This window comes from Hydra viridissima, unplaced genomic scaffold (assembly GCF_058129835.1).
Source record: "Hydra viridissima isolate aposymbiotic clone 2 unplaced genomic scaffold, HvirCarnegie_v1 scaffold_6, whole genome shotgun sequence".
Taxonomy (NCBI): domain Eukaryota; kingdom Metazoa; phylum Cnidaria; class Hydrozoa; order Anthoathecata; family Hydridae; genus Hydra; species Hydra viridissima.
This window is the reverse complement of record NW_028324305.1, coordinates 5,342,717-5,360,685: the sequence shown is the minus strand read 5'-3', so window position 1 is coordinate 5,360,685 and position 17,969 is coordinate 5,342,717. Positions and strand designations below refer to the sequence as shown.

The 17,969-nt window shown below is 30.5% G+C and overlaps 2 protein-coding genes across 7 annotated transcripts; both read right to left on the bottom strand.

Annotated features, from left to right (window-relative positions):
• Nucleotides 1–1,195: 1,195 nt before the first annotated feature.
• LOC145189679 (uncharacterized) lies at nucleotides 1,196–5,753 on the bottom strand. Of its 2 annotated transcripts, XM_080066331.2 has the most exons (7): nucleotides 5,404–5,753; nucleotides 3,913–4,805; nucleotides 3,013–3,077; nucleotides 2,766–2,850; nucleotides 2,505–2,608; nucleotides 1,891–2,202; nucleotides 1,196–1,778 (listed from the first exon to the last, which is right to left on the bottom strand). In XM_080066331.2, the coding sequence occupies exons 1-7, from the start codon at nucleotides 5,433–5,435 to the stop codon at nucleotides 1,446–1,448; spliced, it is 1,824 nt and encodes a 607-aa protein (XP_079922457.2). In that variant the 5' UTR covers nucleotides 5,436–5,753; the 3' UTR covers nucleotides 1,196–1,445. The 2 variants fall into 2 exon arrangements, with proteins under 2 accessions (XP_079922457.2, XP_089945957.1); XM_090089831.1 differs by lacking the exons at nucleotides 3,913–4,805; nucleotides 5,404–5,753 and adding an exon at nucleotides 3,240–3,653.
• A 2,315-nt stretch (nucleotides 5,754–8,068) lies between these two features.
• On the bottom strand, nucleotides 8,069–17,044 carry LOC145190385 (uncharacterized). 5 transcript variants are annotated; one of them, XM_090089826.1, is made up of 4 exons: nucleotides 16,528–17,044; nucleotides 14,710–14,809; nucleotides 13,574–14,506; nucleotides 8,069–8,484 (listed from the first exon to the last, which is right to left on the bottom strand). In XM_090089826.1, the coding sequence occupies exons 1-4, from the start codon at nucleotides 16,894–16,896 to the stop codon at nucleotides 8,177–8,179; spliced, it is 1,710 nt and encodes a 569-aa protein (XP_089945952.1). In that variant the 5' UTR covers nucleotides 16,897–17,044; the 3' UTR covers nucleotides 8,069–8,176. The 5 variants fall into 5 exon arrangements, with proteins under 5 accessions (XP_089945952.1, XP_089945954.1, XP_089945956.1 ...); XM_090089828.1 differs by having other exon boundaries at nucleotides 16,424–17,035; XM_090089830.1 differs by having other exon boundaries at nucleotides 14,703–14,809; nucleotides 16,424–17,020.
• Nucleotides 17,045–17,969: the final 925 nt, after the last annotated feature.

Genomic DNA, 17,969 nt, shown 5'->3' with positions numbered 1-17,969 from the left:
AGTAACGTCGTTGTATTAATTTTTAAAGCTCGGAGTAACATGATACTCAAGCTCATTTTGAATTCAGTTCAGGTTATTTAGCCGTTATTTTCAATTATTCCATTTCTTTTAACTTTAAATATAGCGACACCCTTATCCAAAGATGAAAAATTAACCCCTTCTGTTCCACTAACCCACGCTAAACTTTATATTACAAAAAAAAAAAAAAAAAGTCCATCGCAGGATTATTTAAGGCACTTCGGTACTTTCGAGCGCGGTTATTGTTTTTGTGTCGAAAAGCAAGATTCTGAACAAGGTTGGACTGAAACCCAGTTACAACCCAATCTTGTTCAGAATAACATTTACTAGCGGACAAGGAAGGAAAGGGCTCTCACTCTTGCTCAAAGAAAAAAAATAATTGTGTAAAAATAATACTCTTTTAAATTTTTTTTTTTGTTGAATACTTTATTTTATATCTTTAACTTTTATAATATTTATAAATATAGGTAGGCCCCGTAAATATACATAAATAGTATTTATAAATTTAGGTAAGGTGCGTAAATATACATAAAAAACTTTCCGTTTAACTTTGGATTTTCCAAGACTAAATCCTTGGTGCGTTAATCATGAGAAGCAGAAACAAAAACCAAATTTAAAATTTACTTAGCCTTATATTCAGCAACATTCAATTGATATTCTAAATTTATATTAATAAAAAATAATATTAAGATATTCTAAAAACAAAGGTCAAACATAAAAAAAAAAGTAACTGCAAAAAAAATCTTTCATAAATATTTAAATGTTAGAATGAATTGGATTTCACTAATTGTCGCAATTGTAGAGTTTAAGGTATTGCTTTGCATTTCTCCTCCATTTTTGTCATATCTTGTTGACATTGTATATTACCCTGGGAAAAAGTCAGTTTGCCGCAAAATACGTTGTTGTCATTTTAGGGTTTGTGATAGATTCTATTTTTCTACTTTTGTTAGACATAATTTCTAATGTTTTAGGATATTTATATAGTTTTTTTTTTTTTTTTTAAAGGATGTTTACAAGTATTGAATTCGGTTGTGATTACGTCATATGGGTATGAGTTAGAGAAATGTAGAGAATATGTAGAAACTGTTGTTAAATAAAATGGTAAATAAAAAAATTATTAAAGCTTCTTTATGACTTTGCAGAGCATTGAAAGCATATCAATTAAGCAATAACAGAATTTTAAAAACCCAGTTTTTGTAATAAATAAAAAGAATATACAAAATATTACAAGTAACTTTTTGACAAAATTACAACCCATCGGTGATCGATTATTTTTTAAAGGTTAAATTAAACAAGAAAAAAACACACACACATACAAGCAAGTGCGCCTATAAAACAAGCAGCATTTTTATAAAGTTAATTGCCTTATGAAAAAAGCACACTATGTATCAAGCATGACAGACAAACGTTTTTTTACATAATCCTATTCAATCGCTGACCAATGAGCCGAAAGAATCATTCTGAGTAGTGAATTGATAAAGTTTCATGACAGGAGAAGGCATTCGGTCTGGTTTAGCTACAGAAGTAAGCTTGTTGCGAGTTTTAATTACATTTAATTGCTCCTTATAATTTTGTAGTAGAGTTTTAGTTTCGTTAGCTCTTCCTGGACTTCTAGCTGGAGACGCTGTGGGCGATTTCTCCAAGCGTAAAGCACTTGCAGGATGTTGTTTGCAAAGATGGGGAGTGTTAGGTATTGACCGAATGCTCGATGATCGACTTAAAGAAGGTCTAACTGGTTTAACTGGACTTCCGAGTACCATCTGTAACAACAAACTTGAATTATCAATTTATGCAAAGTAACAAAGGTAGGTTATTTCTTGAGGTAAGTATTAGAAGGGTAAATGTAAGAAAGGTAAATACTAGAAAGTTTACCTTATTGGAATTAACTTCAGCAAAAATATCAGATATAGAATTTCCTGGCGTTAATTTACGTGTAGTTCGTCGGGTCCTTGATCGACCTCTTTCAGGTGAAAGACTTGATTGTCTACTCGAGGCTGCAAAAGATGAGCTATGACTACGAGATGTAGATCGACCACGAATTTGTTTTTTTAGTTGTGAATCTTGACGCGCTAATCTTCTAGCGATCTCTTGGAACTCTTCTGGTAAGTGTGCATACATCTCAATACCATGAGTGTCCGTGCGAGGTTCTGCTTTTTGCCGGAATGTTAATCTTTCGGTGAACACCTAAGGGTATTGTTAAAAATTTATGATCAAATTTGATAAAATTTTTAATCAATACTAGATTAAATATATGTACATACATTTATATGTGTGTGTATGTATTGATAAATGCATATTTATTGATTCTTATGCATAGTCGTTTATGTTAAGATTTTTATTTCGTAAATACAAAATATAAACTCACAAATAGCTTCCGTACTTTTTTATAAAAAATATAAAAATGCAAAAATATATTTATGAGTACACAATATAAATACAAAACCCTTAATTTAAAATTTACTGAAATATACATGAAATAAACAAACCTTGGATTCACCACCCCCTGGGACGTAATTAATGTTGCTTAACGAATCAACCTTTGGTTTTATTTCGTTCAGTTTTGGAGATTTGGGAGCAGGTTTGCATAAAGCTTTAAAGGAAAAATAGCATAAAAAATTTCATGCATAAAAACCATAAAGAGAAGAAAAATGAAAAACAAACCTCGAATATTAACAGGAAAATTTTAATGAGAAAACAAATCATATAAAAATGATTGAAATCATATAAAAATGATTGAAATAAGTCACCAGCTTTTATTGAAGGTGTCTTGACTTGTACAGGAGATTTCTTTCTTAGCGGCAAACCAGGGGAAACTGATCTTTCTTCACGCCTCTGTAATAACGTGACACAAAATAAGAGCAAGATTCCTTTTAAAATTATAGTTAGAAAACTGCGTCATTTATCTCCACCATTCAGGCAATAACCATTCATAGTCATGTAAAAATAAAAATGCATTAGGAAATTTCCGTTTATGTCAGGAAACAATGAACTTACGTGACACTGGACTTTGGCTTGAATGTGACTATACTTATTGTTGCTTCTCTTCCCAGAATTGATTTCTGAATATAAAATGTGTGAAACAGATGTCAGCAAAAAACGACCATTTAACTTACATTTTCACTTGAAGCACTTCTATAAATATTCAACTTTTGACCGCTTAATTTTACAGAAACTTTGATGTTGAAATATTTTAAAATCATAAAAATGCAATGCACTCTCACCATATAAATTCTCATCTGATAATAAGTAGCTTTTTTCAAATAATTTTTGTTCTAAGTTACACCCTAATTCTTTTGCCTGAAGTAACTCCTCCAGACCGCGCTCTTGAAATCCTTTTTCGTCTTTTATAAACCGATATATGTTCCTTTTAGGTCGATCTTTAATTTCGAAAGTTCCGAGAAATTTATTTAAAAAATCAGGCGAAGAGAGAAGCGATCGAGTACCGCTTTCATAATTCTTCTCTTCCATTTTTAGACTATTTTTTTCATTTCTTTTGGTTTTAACTTTTAAAAAATCTTTTCGCCTAGAAATTCATTTTTTTTTTTTTTGCTCACAAGTTTTAGTGTTTATAAGCATGTTAGGGGTCGCCATTTGTTCGCTCAAACGATCAGTTTCCGGCGAATGGTTGCTTATTTGTGCCGCAAATGATTAAAGAAATAATTTGAGACCTAAAAACTTACAATCTGAACTTTAAATCTTTTGGAACTCGAGCTGTTTAATATTTATCTAAGGCCAAACATATTAACCTAAAATGAGTATTAAACAAAACCCGCCAACCTTTAATACCTAAAATACCTTTAGAAATAAAAATCTTTTATAAAATTATAAAATTTCCGTTTTCCTCTGCACCAGGCACTGACTTAAGCTATCTTTTTTCTCGCAATTAAAACTCACCGGCTGATTTTTTGATTGTATTAGTTTTTGGAGATTGCGGTGGAATGATTAGTTCCAAACTGTTATGTCTTGAGCTATTCGGAGTTTTGAAAGCAGAAAATCTTTCTAGATGCATTCCTCTTCTTCTATCTTCATTGAGTTCATTTTCGCTGCCAAAAAGTTGTTGTGTTACATTTTCGAGTTCTTCGTTGGTTAATGGTTTTGGAGAGTCCATGAACACATCGTCATCATATATTCCAGAATCTTGGTAAGTCTTCACACTCTCGGATTCTGAATTATAACCTTTGTTTCGAAATTCGCAGTTGTATAACAATTCGTCTTCATATAAATGCAAGTCAGTGTAATCATCAACTAAAGATGGATCAGGTACTGTGTCACACAGTTCGGTACCTTGAAGCGCTGAATGAAAGTCAATAGCTTCCGAAAAATCTTCGTCAAAAGAATGGTTATAGATTCTTTCAGCATTGTTGTCGGATTGTAATGAACCTTTCCTACTTGTAAACTGTTTTTGGAAAATTCCTCCCTCACTTTTAGCTAAAGGTGTATTTGGAAGGGATTGGGTTGCATCTAAGCTATCGTCGTATTCTGACGAGATAGGACTATCGTGAAGAGATTTATCTAAGACTCTACTTAGACGTTTGTTATCGATTGTAGGGGTATGTTCTGGTTCTGGTATATATTGCTTGTAGTCAAAATTATTAGTATACGATGCAGTTGCTGTGTACACAAAACCAGGCTTCTCATTTGGATCGTAAAATATACTAGAAGGATCGTCGATCAAGGAATCAGGTTCATTTTGAATTTTGTGTTCTGAAATATTTGGTAGATAGTGATTTGGATTACTTGGATACTCAGCACGAATGACAAATGATGCAAAAGGATTTGATCGAATTCTAAACAAAAATTCATATCTTCGTAGAGCAGTACTTCAAAATTTTGAAAAGAAGCCATTTAACGGATTTTACAAATCGCTGGCGTTTTTATAATTTGATTATTCAAAAGCAAATCATGGTTTATGAAGCCTATAGAAAAATTATATATCAACTTTTGAGATTCTGTTAGAGATTTTCAGAACTTCTTTAAGATTCATATAGAACTTCTATACACTTTGAAAAGTGTTATTAGCGAACAAGTAACTATTATATTTACGGAGAGAACCAATTAACTTCATTCATATAAATAAATGTTACATATACTGTTAAGTATAAGTGAGTCGCAAATAAAAACTTTGGCTTAAATTTTATATAAATTTTTACCGTAACTTTTTAGATTTACCTCTACCACCCAGCAAACATTTAGTCTAAAAAAGACGTCTTAAATATGTCTTTTAGACGTATTAGACGTTTTTTATACATCTAAAAGACGTCTTTTAGACTCGATGTTTGCTGGGCAGCGTTATATCGTATAAATCTTTAATCTTCAGTTATAAGTTTCATTTATAGTTTGAAGTTATCTACTCTAATGATTCGCTCAGATAAAGTAGGCTTTTACCTTTTTTGTGGGCTAGCTGGAAAGCAAAACATAATCTTTAAACAGGGGGGAGAAAAGAAGATTTTTTCTTTCTCTTTCTATTGCTTTTATGGTTGTTCCTCAAACATGCGTAAGTTTCATTCATGTAAACGTCACGTTAATAACTAGATGTACAACCCTCCTTTCTGATCAAATAATTCCTTTTTTTCACTCAACAAGTTGAAAACTTACTCGGCTTTTAACTTATAAATATTTTCCTTTTGACGAATCAAAAAATACAAAACAATTTCCCGCCGGCTATCAACGTGTTCGGCTCAGTAATCTTTTGACCGAGATTTCTTGTTGCTCGCGGGTAAAATTTTCATTGCAACGATTCGCAAAAGCCGAACAAGAGTAAACTCATTGATTCGAGGTTGAAAACACTTTTGTTTAGTGCGATTGCCATGCTGGCCTGCAGGCTTAAGAAAATTAAACTGAAAAAGAATATACGTTTCAAGAGAGCTTACTAACTTCATGAAACATACTGCATTAGAAATGGTTCTCAAGTGCTATACACTTTCTACATTTGTGAAAACAGAAAGTGTTAAGAGAAGATTTTTTTATTAAAATCTTTTCAATTTTTTTAAACCTTTGTAAAATGATCGTGGTTTTTAATTTGCAATTGCTAAAACTAGTTCCCTCAGCGTTTAGAACGTAGTATCAGTACTTTTTCTTATCAGCGTCAACGGAAGTGAATTCGAGACTATTTAGGTTGGGTAGATATAAATGGTGATTTTTATATGTTCAATAGGTATATACTTGTTTTAGAACATTGAAAAATTCCCTCGGTTACAAAAAGGTTGTTTTTAGATAAAAGATCCCTCAAAATTCTTAAAAAGTCAATTTTTTGATTTATGCGTTTTTCGGCAAAATTCCTCCACTGAACAACGATTTCGAAAATTATTTTTAAAAATGTGATTTTGTTCTTGATACATAAAACGTTTTTTTTTTTGACTAAGTAAACTGTGTCTGCTTAGCAACAGGCATAGCAACGGGTTTTTAACAAGAATTGCAAACTAAATCATAATAATTTCATGGTATCAAATAAACTTTTTAAACGAACTACTAAAAGTAAAAAATCAAGAAAATTTCATGGAAATAAATTTACCAAAAGCTTGCTAAATTATTCAACTTTATCAGCTGCTCCTGCTATCAGCTGCTGAAAATGTCTTTCTTTTAACGCTTCATTAAATTCATCCTTAAAAAAAAAAATTGAAAATGTTTGGACACTGTAGCAAAATAAAAACAAAACTTTTGGTTATCTTTCGCGTTGACATGTTATCTTATCAATTACTATGATCTTGACGAATGATTATGATGAATCTTGATCAATTATGTTGCAAAAGATCATGATCTTGATGAATGATGAATCTTGATCAATCATGTTGCAAAATATTTCGGCAATCTGGTTTAAATCTTTTAGAATGTTTTTCCAAAAAAAAAAAAATGAACTCAGCTCAATGTTATACATTTGGTGCAACGAAAAAATTGAATTCTTTACTTCAAAGACCTGCTCTGGAAAGAAAACTTTTGATCTAAATAATAGCACAATCTATTCAATTCATGCACATGGGCAGGGTTTTTCAGGATTAGAAAAATTCACATTTTTATTTAAATTCTCTAAACCAATGATTATACACTTCTTTGAAATTCTGCTGAAATTGTTGCAAAAGAAATGATCTCTCAGTCTTTTTTAACTATTATTGATAATGCAGTAACAGTTGGTCGTAGCTGGCAACAACATGGATTCTCTTCATTAAATAGAATTGCTACAGCGATATAAACGGGAACAGGTAAAATTAATCCAGAATGCATGCTTTGATGAGATGATATAGTAACGTATACCCAAAACAAAGTATTTTCATTAACACAGTTAGAGTTCGGAGTTTATGGCGCTGTTTCAAATTTTAATATTAGAAGTAAAGCAAGTGTTCTTTTATTTGAAATACTAATTACGATTCCTGGAATATATAATCATGAACAAAAAGCGCCTAATTTTTGCAGAATATCAAAATTGAAAGTCAAAAAAGCAACGATAAGTTCTTCGTGGATGACAAAAAAAAAAGATGCAGATAATGACCAAGAAAGTAACCTATATGCTCTTGGTTCCTCTTCAAAAAAGTAGCGGTTTTTAAATTAAGAATTTACTGATAATCCTTAGACACGTTTTTCTTAACATCGGACACCTCCCGGCCATCTTATCTCAATAACAGTCCAATTTGCATGAGTTTTCACCAAATGTTTGTGGCATCTAATTTCACAATAGAAACTAAAAGTTTTAAAAGATTGTAAAATTTTTTTGATTGATCAGAAAGTTAAGCTGACAACAATTCAATTTTTTAATGCACCATTTTGAAAATTTCAATGCGAGTCAAATACTTATTTTTTTAAAAAATAGTTCAGTTTTTCGATCCATGTTGTTGACAATGTGATAAAAATTCATAACCTAAATGCTTTCGGTTGGCACAAACATTTTTGGATGTTTGCCATATTAACTGGTAACCATGACGACTAATAAAATTATTTTTTTGATTTTTTTAAAAGTAATTGTCTAGTTCTTTCTAAGAATAAAGTTGCTTTTCTGTTTTTTGAGTGGTGTTATACCTTAAAATATGCTCAAAAATAAATAATAATTAAAAAACCCTAATAATTCTAGAGTTATTATTGTTGTATAAAGTATAAATACAAGTACAGATGTCGTCACATCTACAATATATGAAAAATACCAATTCTACAGCATCTCTTAATCGTTGTATTAATGCTTCTTGTTCACAATTTTATGGATAACGTGTTTTCCAAGGGACGCTTTATGAGCCGCTTTCATCCGACCCTTAGATTTTACAAGTGTTGCATATTTCATACCCTCGGTCTTTTTACATCTTTTGTTCCAGGCATCGCGGTGCTTTTTTTTATTGTTAAGTAAATACTCGCGGTCTTTAACTTCCAGCTCACCATCCATGTTTTCTACAACTTGCGAAAACGATAAAAAAGGTTCCAACTCAACATCCTGTATTGATAAATCACCTTCAAGTACGATGTCTCTGGCATCTTCTGGTGGAGCAACTGAAAAATAATTACTTGTAGTAATAAAGTAGTCAAAAACTAATAAGTCATTTTTAGCTTTAGTATCTTTGAAGAAGAAATATTGCAATGAATTTACTTTAAATTAAAAAATCAAAATCAACTTTTTAAAAATGGTTCACAAGAGTTACTTCTCTCAAATGTCTGGAAATAAAATGGCTAACTATTCAAATCTAATTTCGTATAAATAAGCAATGCAATTAACCAAACTTTTATCAAATACAGAAGAGGTTTAGTCACTTGTTTCAATTTTGCAAAAACAAGCAATAAGCCAGGGCTGTGGAGTCGGAGTTGTGGAGTCGGAGCTCATTTTGGCTGGAGTCGGAGTTTAAAAAAAATAATTCAAAGTTTCATAAATTTTATAGGGATTTTATAGATGTTATTCATTTAAATATTTTATGTTCTGTCAGTCTAAAGCACAAGTATCAAACTCTAACCCTCCAGTTGTTACAAAACTACAAGTCCAAGGATGCTCTGAAAGCTGTAAGATATCCAGACACAATGGGAATTGTAGTTTGAAACAACTGGAAGACAAGGAGTTTGACATGTTATTTTAAGGCCTTTAAAACAGTGATAAGCAATAGGGCATTTTGCTACTTATCACTGAGAATCATAAATCACCTCCCTTGCGCTCTCCTCTACCATCCCTTGAACTAGATAACTTTATGATGCCCCAACTCCCGACTTACATTGTCTGGCACTGTGCTACATATTCTTAGTAGAAAGCTAAGCGTGCCACCACCAAGCACCAAAGAGCTGCTCCACAAACAGAAAGACTAAGTATTCAATTAACTTTGTTTCTCTGGAGAGAGAGAGTATTAGAAAATTAGTGATTGAAGAAGCTGTTAAACAAAAAGAAGAACTTAATGAATCTCTCAAGGGACGCTTTGTGTTCCTTAGCAGAGTGAACTATTTTGCAATCTATGTCTAATTTTTTTTGGAAAAAAATGAAGTAGTTACCAAGATATTGGCAGTAAAAGACACCAAAGCTAATCACACCAGCGAATTTCTCCAGGTCTCATTAGAAAAGATTCTTAAAGATTATGAACTTAAAGAAGAACAAGTGATTTTGACAAATTCATAATGTTATTAGCAACTGCATAAGAGCTTATTGCATAACAAGAGTTAAGAAAAATTGTTTGTTCAGAATGTTTTCTAATAAATATTGTTTAAAGCACTAAGTGGTTGGATTATTTGTATCATAGTGATGAAATAGCCAATGTTAACATTTTACTACAGTAAATTTGTTGTTACAAATTGGTTACTTATGAAGGAGTCGGAGTCGGGAGTCGGTCCAGAATAAAATCAAGGAGTCGGAGACGGAGTCGGAACACCAGCTTACCGACTCCACAACCCTGCAATAAGCAGCATTTACAAACATTTTAAGTTAATTTACGTGAATTTAAGCTCTAAAGAAGCTCCGTGTAACATTATGTTACATTAAGTTTATTATCTTTTATCTTTTTCACAACCTGATATTCCTGTATCATAACTCGATGAAATTTTACTTAAAAATAAAGAAATAATTGCCATTTCAATGTTTTTTTGTTGTTGTTTTGTTTTGTAAAATATTTCGAAATCAAAAAGTCTATTTTTGTCTATAAGCCGTTTAGTGCACAAACTGACAAACTTCACTTTTTGAAAAATCTTAAATTTAATTGTCCAAGCACGCAGTATAGTAATAACTTTTTATATTAATTATAACTTTCGTGAATTAAAAGATTAAAACCATTAAACGACAAAAGCATTTTATATTATAAAAGGAATTTAAAAAATAATGTACATTATTTCATCGCATTTCTCAGCTTTGTTTTATGGAGTTCATCGATTTGTGCACTGGATCATTTTCATCTGGATCCAAGTCCCACTGGATCAGTTTATCGATTTGTGCATTTGGCTCATATATGCAACTATATATTTAATGTGTAATATGCATATATAATAAATAATATAAACAAATATGCATATATAATAAATAGTACAAACAAATATGCATATATAATAAATAGTACAAACAAATATGCATATATAATAAATAGTACAAACAAAAAAAGAACTCACAAATACTCTAATACTCTAATACTTGTATATTACTGCTTATTATTCAGAAATCAAAGTTGCAGTTTGTGTTTGTTTCTGCAGGCAACATACAGCTCCTGCAACACTTTAATCACACACTCTGCGCACTGATTACTTCTTGGTACGGAGAATATGGATGGCTCCTGTTTCCAGTGAGTCTCCAATGATTGCTATTCTTTTTTGTAACGTTTCAATATTTCTGACAAGTTTTTGAAGTCATATTCATTTTACATCTGAATAATAAACCAATAGTGCCCAGTGATTTGAAATGAATCTGCATAACCTTTTCCAAAGTCTTCCTTGCAGGTATAAGAATACAAGGATAATTTGAAAGACCTTTAATCGTACATTGTACTTCTTATTTAGGAATTTTCTGAAAACAAATCAATGAAAAATGTCCTTTTTCCTCAAAGAATCTGAACATTTGGGTAAGATAATATAAAAATTTTATGTTGATTCTCCAGGCAGATTTATCTAATATTTCTTCTATTCCATTAACAAATGGTGTTTTCAATTCCCTATACTTTTTCACCAGTTGGAATACAAATAGATATTCAATGTTTGGAGACATTGTAACAGATATTGAATTTGAAATTGATGCTTGACTTGGAGTTGGGATGTCAATGGTCACTTGATGGTGACAATTGTTTTGCATATTTTAGCAGCCTTATTTGTTTACACTCTTGTGGATTTCACCAAATTAGTTGCAAACTTACTGTTGTTATATTTTTTTGCAGGTAGACAAGTACAATCATCTTGATTACTATCTTCAGACTCTACTTCTACCACCAACTTGGTGCAAGATTGCAAGATATGGTTTTGATGTTAAAGCTCATTCAACAGACATATTTTTTTAATGTTTATGATTTCTATCAATTGTTAAGACTGTAAAATTGGGGTGCTGCAACAAGTCAAAAATAAAAAATATTTTTAATTGTTTTCTTGCATGCTACTTGACCTGTTGGGTGTCTCACTTCTCATTTGATTTCCATTTGTAGAATGTAAAGTTTGACCTTTGACCTTTAGTTTTTTCATTGGCACCTTATCAAGTTTCATTTCTATGAAAAATTAAATTTTTTGTTCCATAATTTTTCAACTTATATTTCTGTTATTCATGACTTTCTTCTTGTGATTTCTTTTCCAAGAAACTGACACTGTGAATAATTTGCATTTAGAGTGGCATTCTATATTTTTCTTCTAGTGATGATTCTTCTGAAGGCAAATGTCTTCTTGTTCTATGTACCAACTGATATCTTATCAAGTTATTAGTCCGGATATCCTTATGATAAACCTTAAAGACTGCTTTTAATTTTTTTCAGGGTGACCATTTTTAAAATTTTAGAAAAATTTAGGTCCTTTTTCAATGTTTTTATATAAAAGTTTATCCTTTTAATATACAGGAAACCACCTCTAATGGTTATATACAGGTGCAAAAAATAAGAATCATCTGAAATGTTATAAAATTTACAAAATGGTTTTGCCACTGTATGTATCCATTTGGTTAAATTGAAAAGTGAACTCAAATAAATCTGAAGGAAACTCAGGTAAGAAATTTGACCACCAGGTTGAACTTTGTGTCATTTAAAAATTTCTGATTAATTTAGTTTCTACTAACATATAGCAACATTCAATCTATCAACAAGTGGGAACCCAATTCAGATTACCATAGGAGTTTCAGATTTAAAATCAGAAAAAACCAAGCTTGCAAATACAATACCTTTTTAGATGCTGCTGATTTTACAGACTGTTTTGGAACTTTCCAAAGCAGGAACTCAGGTCTTAGTTTTTAGTCTAAAGAGTTCATTTGGATTAAATTGGATTAATAAAAAATTATTTGGGAAGCTTGAAGAGGTTCAGTCATATGTTGAATCCTTTTTACTGAAGAATTTAGTTGAGTTTAGAGGAAAGACAGGGTGAAAAATAGACTGCAATTTGGTTTTTGTTAAAAATACAAGTGATTTTGTAATACATATTATAAATGAAAGCAAACTAAACCCTAAAGCAAATGAAAGCATAAGTGAATATAGCTATAAATAGAGGAGATTTCCTGAAGATTGCATGTAATGGGTTTGATCCTGAAAATCTGCACTCCTCTTCTTCCAAGTATCAAGATAGTGGTGTTCAGTGTATCCAGATTTTAGCTATAGTTGAGGACATTCCTGAATCTAACTGGAATTTAGGACTAATTACATTGACAATTAAGTTGGAGGAAGCAAACTATTACATGGCTTTTGACTTAAAATGTGCAAACACTGTTCTGGGTTTGTTTAAGCATTATGGAAAATATACCTGTTTATACTATAAAGGATTATGCTCTATAACCTCAGGAGAATATAGGGCATTTGGAAGTCTTGATTACTGTGCTAAGAAATATAAAGATGATGGATGCCCACCCCACAAAAAATGTTAAATTATTACAATGTAATTAGTAAATTATTTATTTATTTTGATGAGAATCTCCAAGAGTATTGCACTTGTTGATGGGATGGTTGGAGTTTTAAGCAAAGTATTATTGTTCTTCTGGGAACCTGGTTTTAAAACTTGGCTGTCTTGTCATGATATTATTTTTTGAGGCTCCAACAAAATACTTGAAAAATACGATTATTTTGAACAAGCTATGATAAAGAAAATCTCAATATACCAACATCTGATATTAACTGTAATTAACTGTTTGCGAGCTTTTAGATCAGTAAAAGATGCTTTTGGAAAAGATTTGAAACCAGAATTTTGAAACAACTATCAATAATTTTCCTGTCAATCTTTATTGTAAAATATATGATGAAAACTGACTTTTTTTTATGTTTGATGATTATGTTAATCAGAACTTTTTAATTGACTCAGTTTTCAGTTTAACCTGGCGGTCAAATTTTTTAGCAGTGGAAAAAAGTCTGCCTAAAGTTGAAATGCAGATACAAACTAAATCAAATTTATTCAAATGATTGACAAAATTAAAAATATTCAATTGTAAAAAAATGTAAAAAAAAACCAACACCTGTTCTTAATATAATGTCTGTGGTGGAAGATTTCAGGACTGTTTGCACAATTGTTGGATTCACAGGTACTTTGAACACATCACTGTTTCTTTCTGTATTGATAACTTTAGTGATACTTTGGCCTTTGTTGTTTTGCCTTTCATCAACACTGCTTGTGCATGAAGTAGATAAAGGCATTGGTGCAATTAATTGCACAAGCTGCTGGGAATTTGTTTTGTGTGAGAAAACTGCGGATGGTGAAGATATAATGATAGTGTTGTAAGGTTTACAAGAGGAAATTGATGTTACAGTCATAGTTGTATTATTAATTTGAAGAGGATTCAATGAACCAAACATAGAGATAGAATGATTAGGACTATTTAAAAACACACTTTTATTTAGCATAGAGAAGACTTCACCACAATTTCTATCATTTGTCTTTTCAGTTTCCACAGCAGATAAATTTTCCTCACACTCACTTTTAATAATTACTTGATTCACACTAGAATCATTCAGCACATTAACTTCAGAGCCCTTTTTACCTAAGCAATCTATTTTATTGCCTATTTTCTGATTGCATGTTGCCAGTTTGTAACTACTTATCTGGTTGCAATTTTTCTTAAAAGATTTTGGATGACTGTTTGAAAAAAAATCCCTGGTTGATTTTTCTGTTGTCTGATTGTTGACCTTTGTGTGAGAGGAATGGACTTCTAAGTCATTAGCTTTATTTTCCAAATGAACGCCTGTACACTTAATACCACTTTGGGTTGTTGAAAGCAGCTTTTCAGATTCTTGAAATGCATTATCCAACTGTGAAGTAATATCTAACATTTCTTTTTTAACAGCTGCAATATCCTTTTCAATAAAGTTAATTTTATCCACAGTACACAACATTTTATTCTTCAGAGCACTTATTCTCTCAGCAAATGAGTTTTGAACTTGAGGTAGGTGTTCTAAATATTTTTTAAAAGATCAATTTACAAGAAACATTTTTACAATTTTTGATCACTTTTATTAATTCCTAAATTTTTTATTTTTGTTTGAAAACTGAACTCAAATAAAAATGAGGGAAAAAAAAAAATTTATAAAGATCTATATTTTTAGATCCTACTTATAAAATTCAAAAGATTTCAAAAACAAAAAATTTACCCAATACCATTTTTATCCTTTATCAATGAAGTATTTTCTTGGAAAAGAGAAGCTGGTATTGAAATTGCAGTTCTTTGCATAGAACCTAGTTCTGGGCTGATGGTAATCTGGATAAAAGTAAAAAAGCAATTTAAATACTAAAAAAAAAACAAAAAAAAAAAACAAAGAAAAAACATGTATATAAAACAAAATTACCAATTTAAACAAAAATAAATTCAACAATCCTATTAAAAAAAAAAGAAGTATCAAGCATAATCTAAGGAGTCATACTATGTGTATTATAAGTATAAAAATTTGAAACATGATATACTAAGTTTTATTAAAAATTCAGTCATCTATAATTCTTTATCAGGTATATCAATGTCTTTTATTTCAATCATATTTTTTTTTATAACAACAAAATAATGCAACCATTAAATCAATCTGTTTTATCAGCAATAATATGATTGCTGATTTTTTGCCTGAAAATGCTTTTTTTTTTAAGAAAACTATTTTTAGCTATTTCTTGCTTATATTCATTCTTTTATAAACTCTATACATTTAAATTTGAAATAAAAAAGTGGATATTTGGATATATTCTTATAATATTAGCTGATAACTTAATACTGATACATTTGTGAGGTGATCTGATAATACTATGCAATACCAATATATCAGAATGTCTCACATTTTCTCTATTATTCTGACCATTAAAAAAAAAACTAACTGTAGATTGAAGTTATTTTAGAAGTTAATAATCAACAGTTCACAGTAACAATCACAGTTAACTCAAAAGTGACCAAAAATATTGTAACATCACTAATCCTTCAATTGCTAAAAATTTTATTAATTATTTATAAAAATCATGATTATAATCTGTTGTCAAGTGCTAAATAAAAACTGAGTATAATACAGAGCCAAATAAACCAACCGGAATTTCAATTATCTTAGCATCCAAAGAGTAACTTTAGTATAGCTTTAGCAACAGATTTTTGTCTATTTTATTAATTTTTTTATTTCTCAACTCACAGAGTAGTTGCAGATTAATCTGTGAGGCAGATAAGTGCATGCTCCCTGTTATGGAAAGCAAGGTCACAGTTGCATCTCTGCACTAAATTTACAACTTATCACTGAATAGTAAAAAAGTAAGATTGTCTTCATAGAATTTAGTGCAAGATGGTCTAATTAGTTCAGTAAGCTAACATGATAGTTTATGCATCCTACCAACTTTCAAGCACCTCTAACAATTTCATAATTCCATTTCCAAGCAAAGAACTACAAAGTATTTACATAGCTCATTTGAAAATAAAATATGCAACATTTGTCTTTACCATTAAATGCAAATTGAATCAAAGGAGAACTAAATATGTTTATCCATATCAGAATGATGAATGTGTTTGCATCTTTGTTTTTAGACTTGAAGGGGTATACTTAAGAGAATCTGCTTCTGGAATATTATATGCAGCAGTTCTGTTACTGAATATAGTTCTTTCTAAAGCACCTACAAAACCTGGACTGAAAAAATTATTAGACTATCTTTGCAGCTCAGAACTAGGAGTTTACTCTTTGTTTCAGTTTTAACTCTAAAAAATTTGAATAATTTAATAGATTAAAATGTTTTCATATGTATATTTTATGATGAAGTATATGTATATTTTATGACGATAAATGTACATATTAAAATACTTTATCCCGTTGGAACCCCATTTTAAAAAATTGTCTGAATAGAGACAGTAACTTACTTTGTAAAAAATTTAAAAAAATCTGAGGGTGAAGCATGGAGAATGTAAATTTGTTGTGTGGTAAGTACATTGAGAAGCCAAATATATATTATTTTTATACTAACATTCTTTTCATGTATTTCTTTGGGTTTCAGTTGTATTGCGAGATTTTCTTTTACTGACTGACGATATGCCATGACAACACTTGTCCACTTGCAGGTTAAATCCTTCGCCAGAGTGGCTAGTTCATTTGGAAGTGCTAATTCAAGTTTTCTTACTAACTTTCCGATTTGCGTTTCTCGCAAATTTCCAACTGACATGTGAATACTATCTAAATTATTTAAGAGAAATTTTATAGCCATACACTGATTTTCATATTCCTTGTTATTTTTAGCTTCCTTCAACTTTTTTACTGAGGCTTCGATCTCTTTTTTAATCAATTCGATATCTAAAACACGTTGTTCAACAGGTCGGGTGCTTATAAGTGAATCCATGAAATACTAAAGTTATTTCTTTGCAATATACCATCAACAAGATTGGAAGTATATGAATCAGTAGGCGTTCTTAACTTAAACTGATTAGCAATGAAACTCAGATTGTTCTTTGTCGTACGGCGATAGTAGGTTGCGTTTCTTGGAAACTTCTAAAAACTCATTACATTCTCAACATAAGCGTCCGGAGGAATTTTTCCGGAGGCCAAATCCATAAATTCTAAATTTTCCTAAATTAAAATGCTGATATACCGACATAAATTTTTAAAGAGAATATAGTCGTAAAAATCTTTTTTTTTTTTTTTAACGAAGATTGAGATGAAGAATTAGTGATGATGAAGAAGACTTTTAAGTTAAACAGCTTTCCATATGCTTTGAAAAAAAAGGAAGTGTCTAAAATATATACATACTCCTTGAAGCCATTTTTTTTTCCATAAATAAGTCCTCATGACAAAAAGTTCTTTACAAATTCTAATAGGAGTTTGATAGAACTTCTTTAAGAAATAAAAAGAGTTCTTACAGGATTTTTAAAGTTATGAAATATATTTTCATGGACCTTTTCAAAATCTGTTCAAATGACTAATTTTTTACGAATACTTTCTTACAAAAATGTTTGTACAAAATGACAATATTTGTGGAGAAGGACATTACCGTTCTTTCTTCGAAACATGTGTTAAAAGTGACAGTAAAAAATTAATTATTGTAAAGAAGCATGTTAAAAGTGATATTTATTATTTAATTATTGTAAGTGGGTGTTGTTAAATATGGTATTTGTAACTTAATTATTGTTATTATTGTTAATGGTCAATTTATTGATGCGTGCTCTCCACAGACCTCGTTTTTATTATATATTTTGTTGGTGGAGCAGCATAGACACTCTTGCATTTTATACTAGTTCAAATATATTGTCTCTCCAAACGTTCAGTTTTTTTAATCCTCGAATTTTACATGGCGCCCGATGAAAAACTATGAAGAGTTACCGAATTAAAAGATTAAAGAAAGAATTTTATCAAGAGTTAAGTAAAGTTTGAGTTGTTGAACATTGAAGTAAGTGGAGTTTGTTATTTGTGATTTTG

Bases quoted from the DNA above. Each gene is read 5' to 3' on its own strand.
- LOC145190385 (XM_090089826.1), bottom strand. From the start codon at position 16,896: ATGGATTCACTTATAAGCACCCGACCTGTTGAACAACGTGTTTTAGAT. The intron at 14,810-16,527 runs GTTAGTATAAAA...ACTTTTATCCAG, and splicing joins AAGAAATACATGAAAAGAAT to ATTACCATCAGCCCAGAACT. The intron at 8,485-13,573 runs GTGTTGGTTTTT...ATTATTTTTCAG, and splicing joins AGACATTATATTAAGAACAG to TTGCTCCACCAGAAGATGCC.
- LOC145189679 (XM_080066331.2), bottom strand. From the start codon at position 5,435: ATGTTTTGCTTTCCAGCTAGCCCACAAAAAAG. The intron at 3,078-3,912 runs GTGAGTTTTAAT...TTTTATATTCAG, and splicing joins TACAATCAAAAAATCAGCCG to AAATCAATTCTGGGAAGAGA. The intron at 2,851-3,012 runs GTAAGTTCATTG...ACGTTATTACAG, and splicing joins AAGCCAAAGTCCAGTGTCAC to AGGCGTGAAGAAAGATCAGT.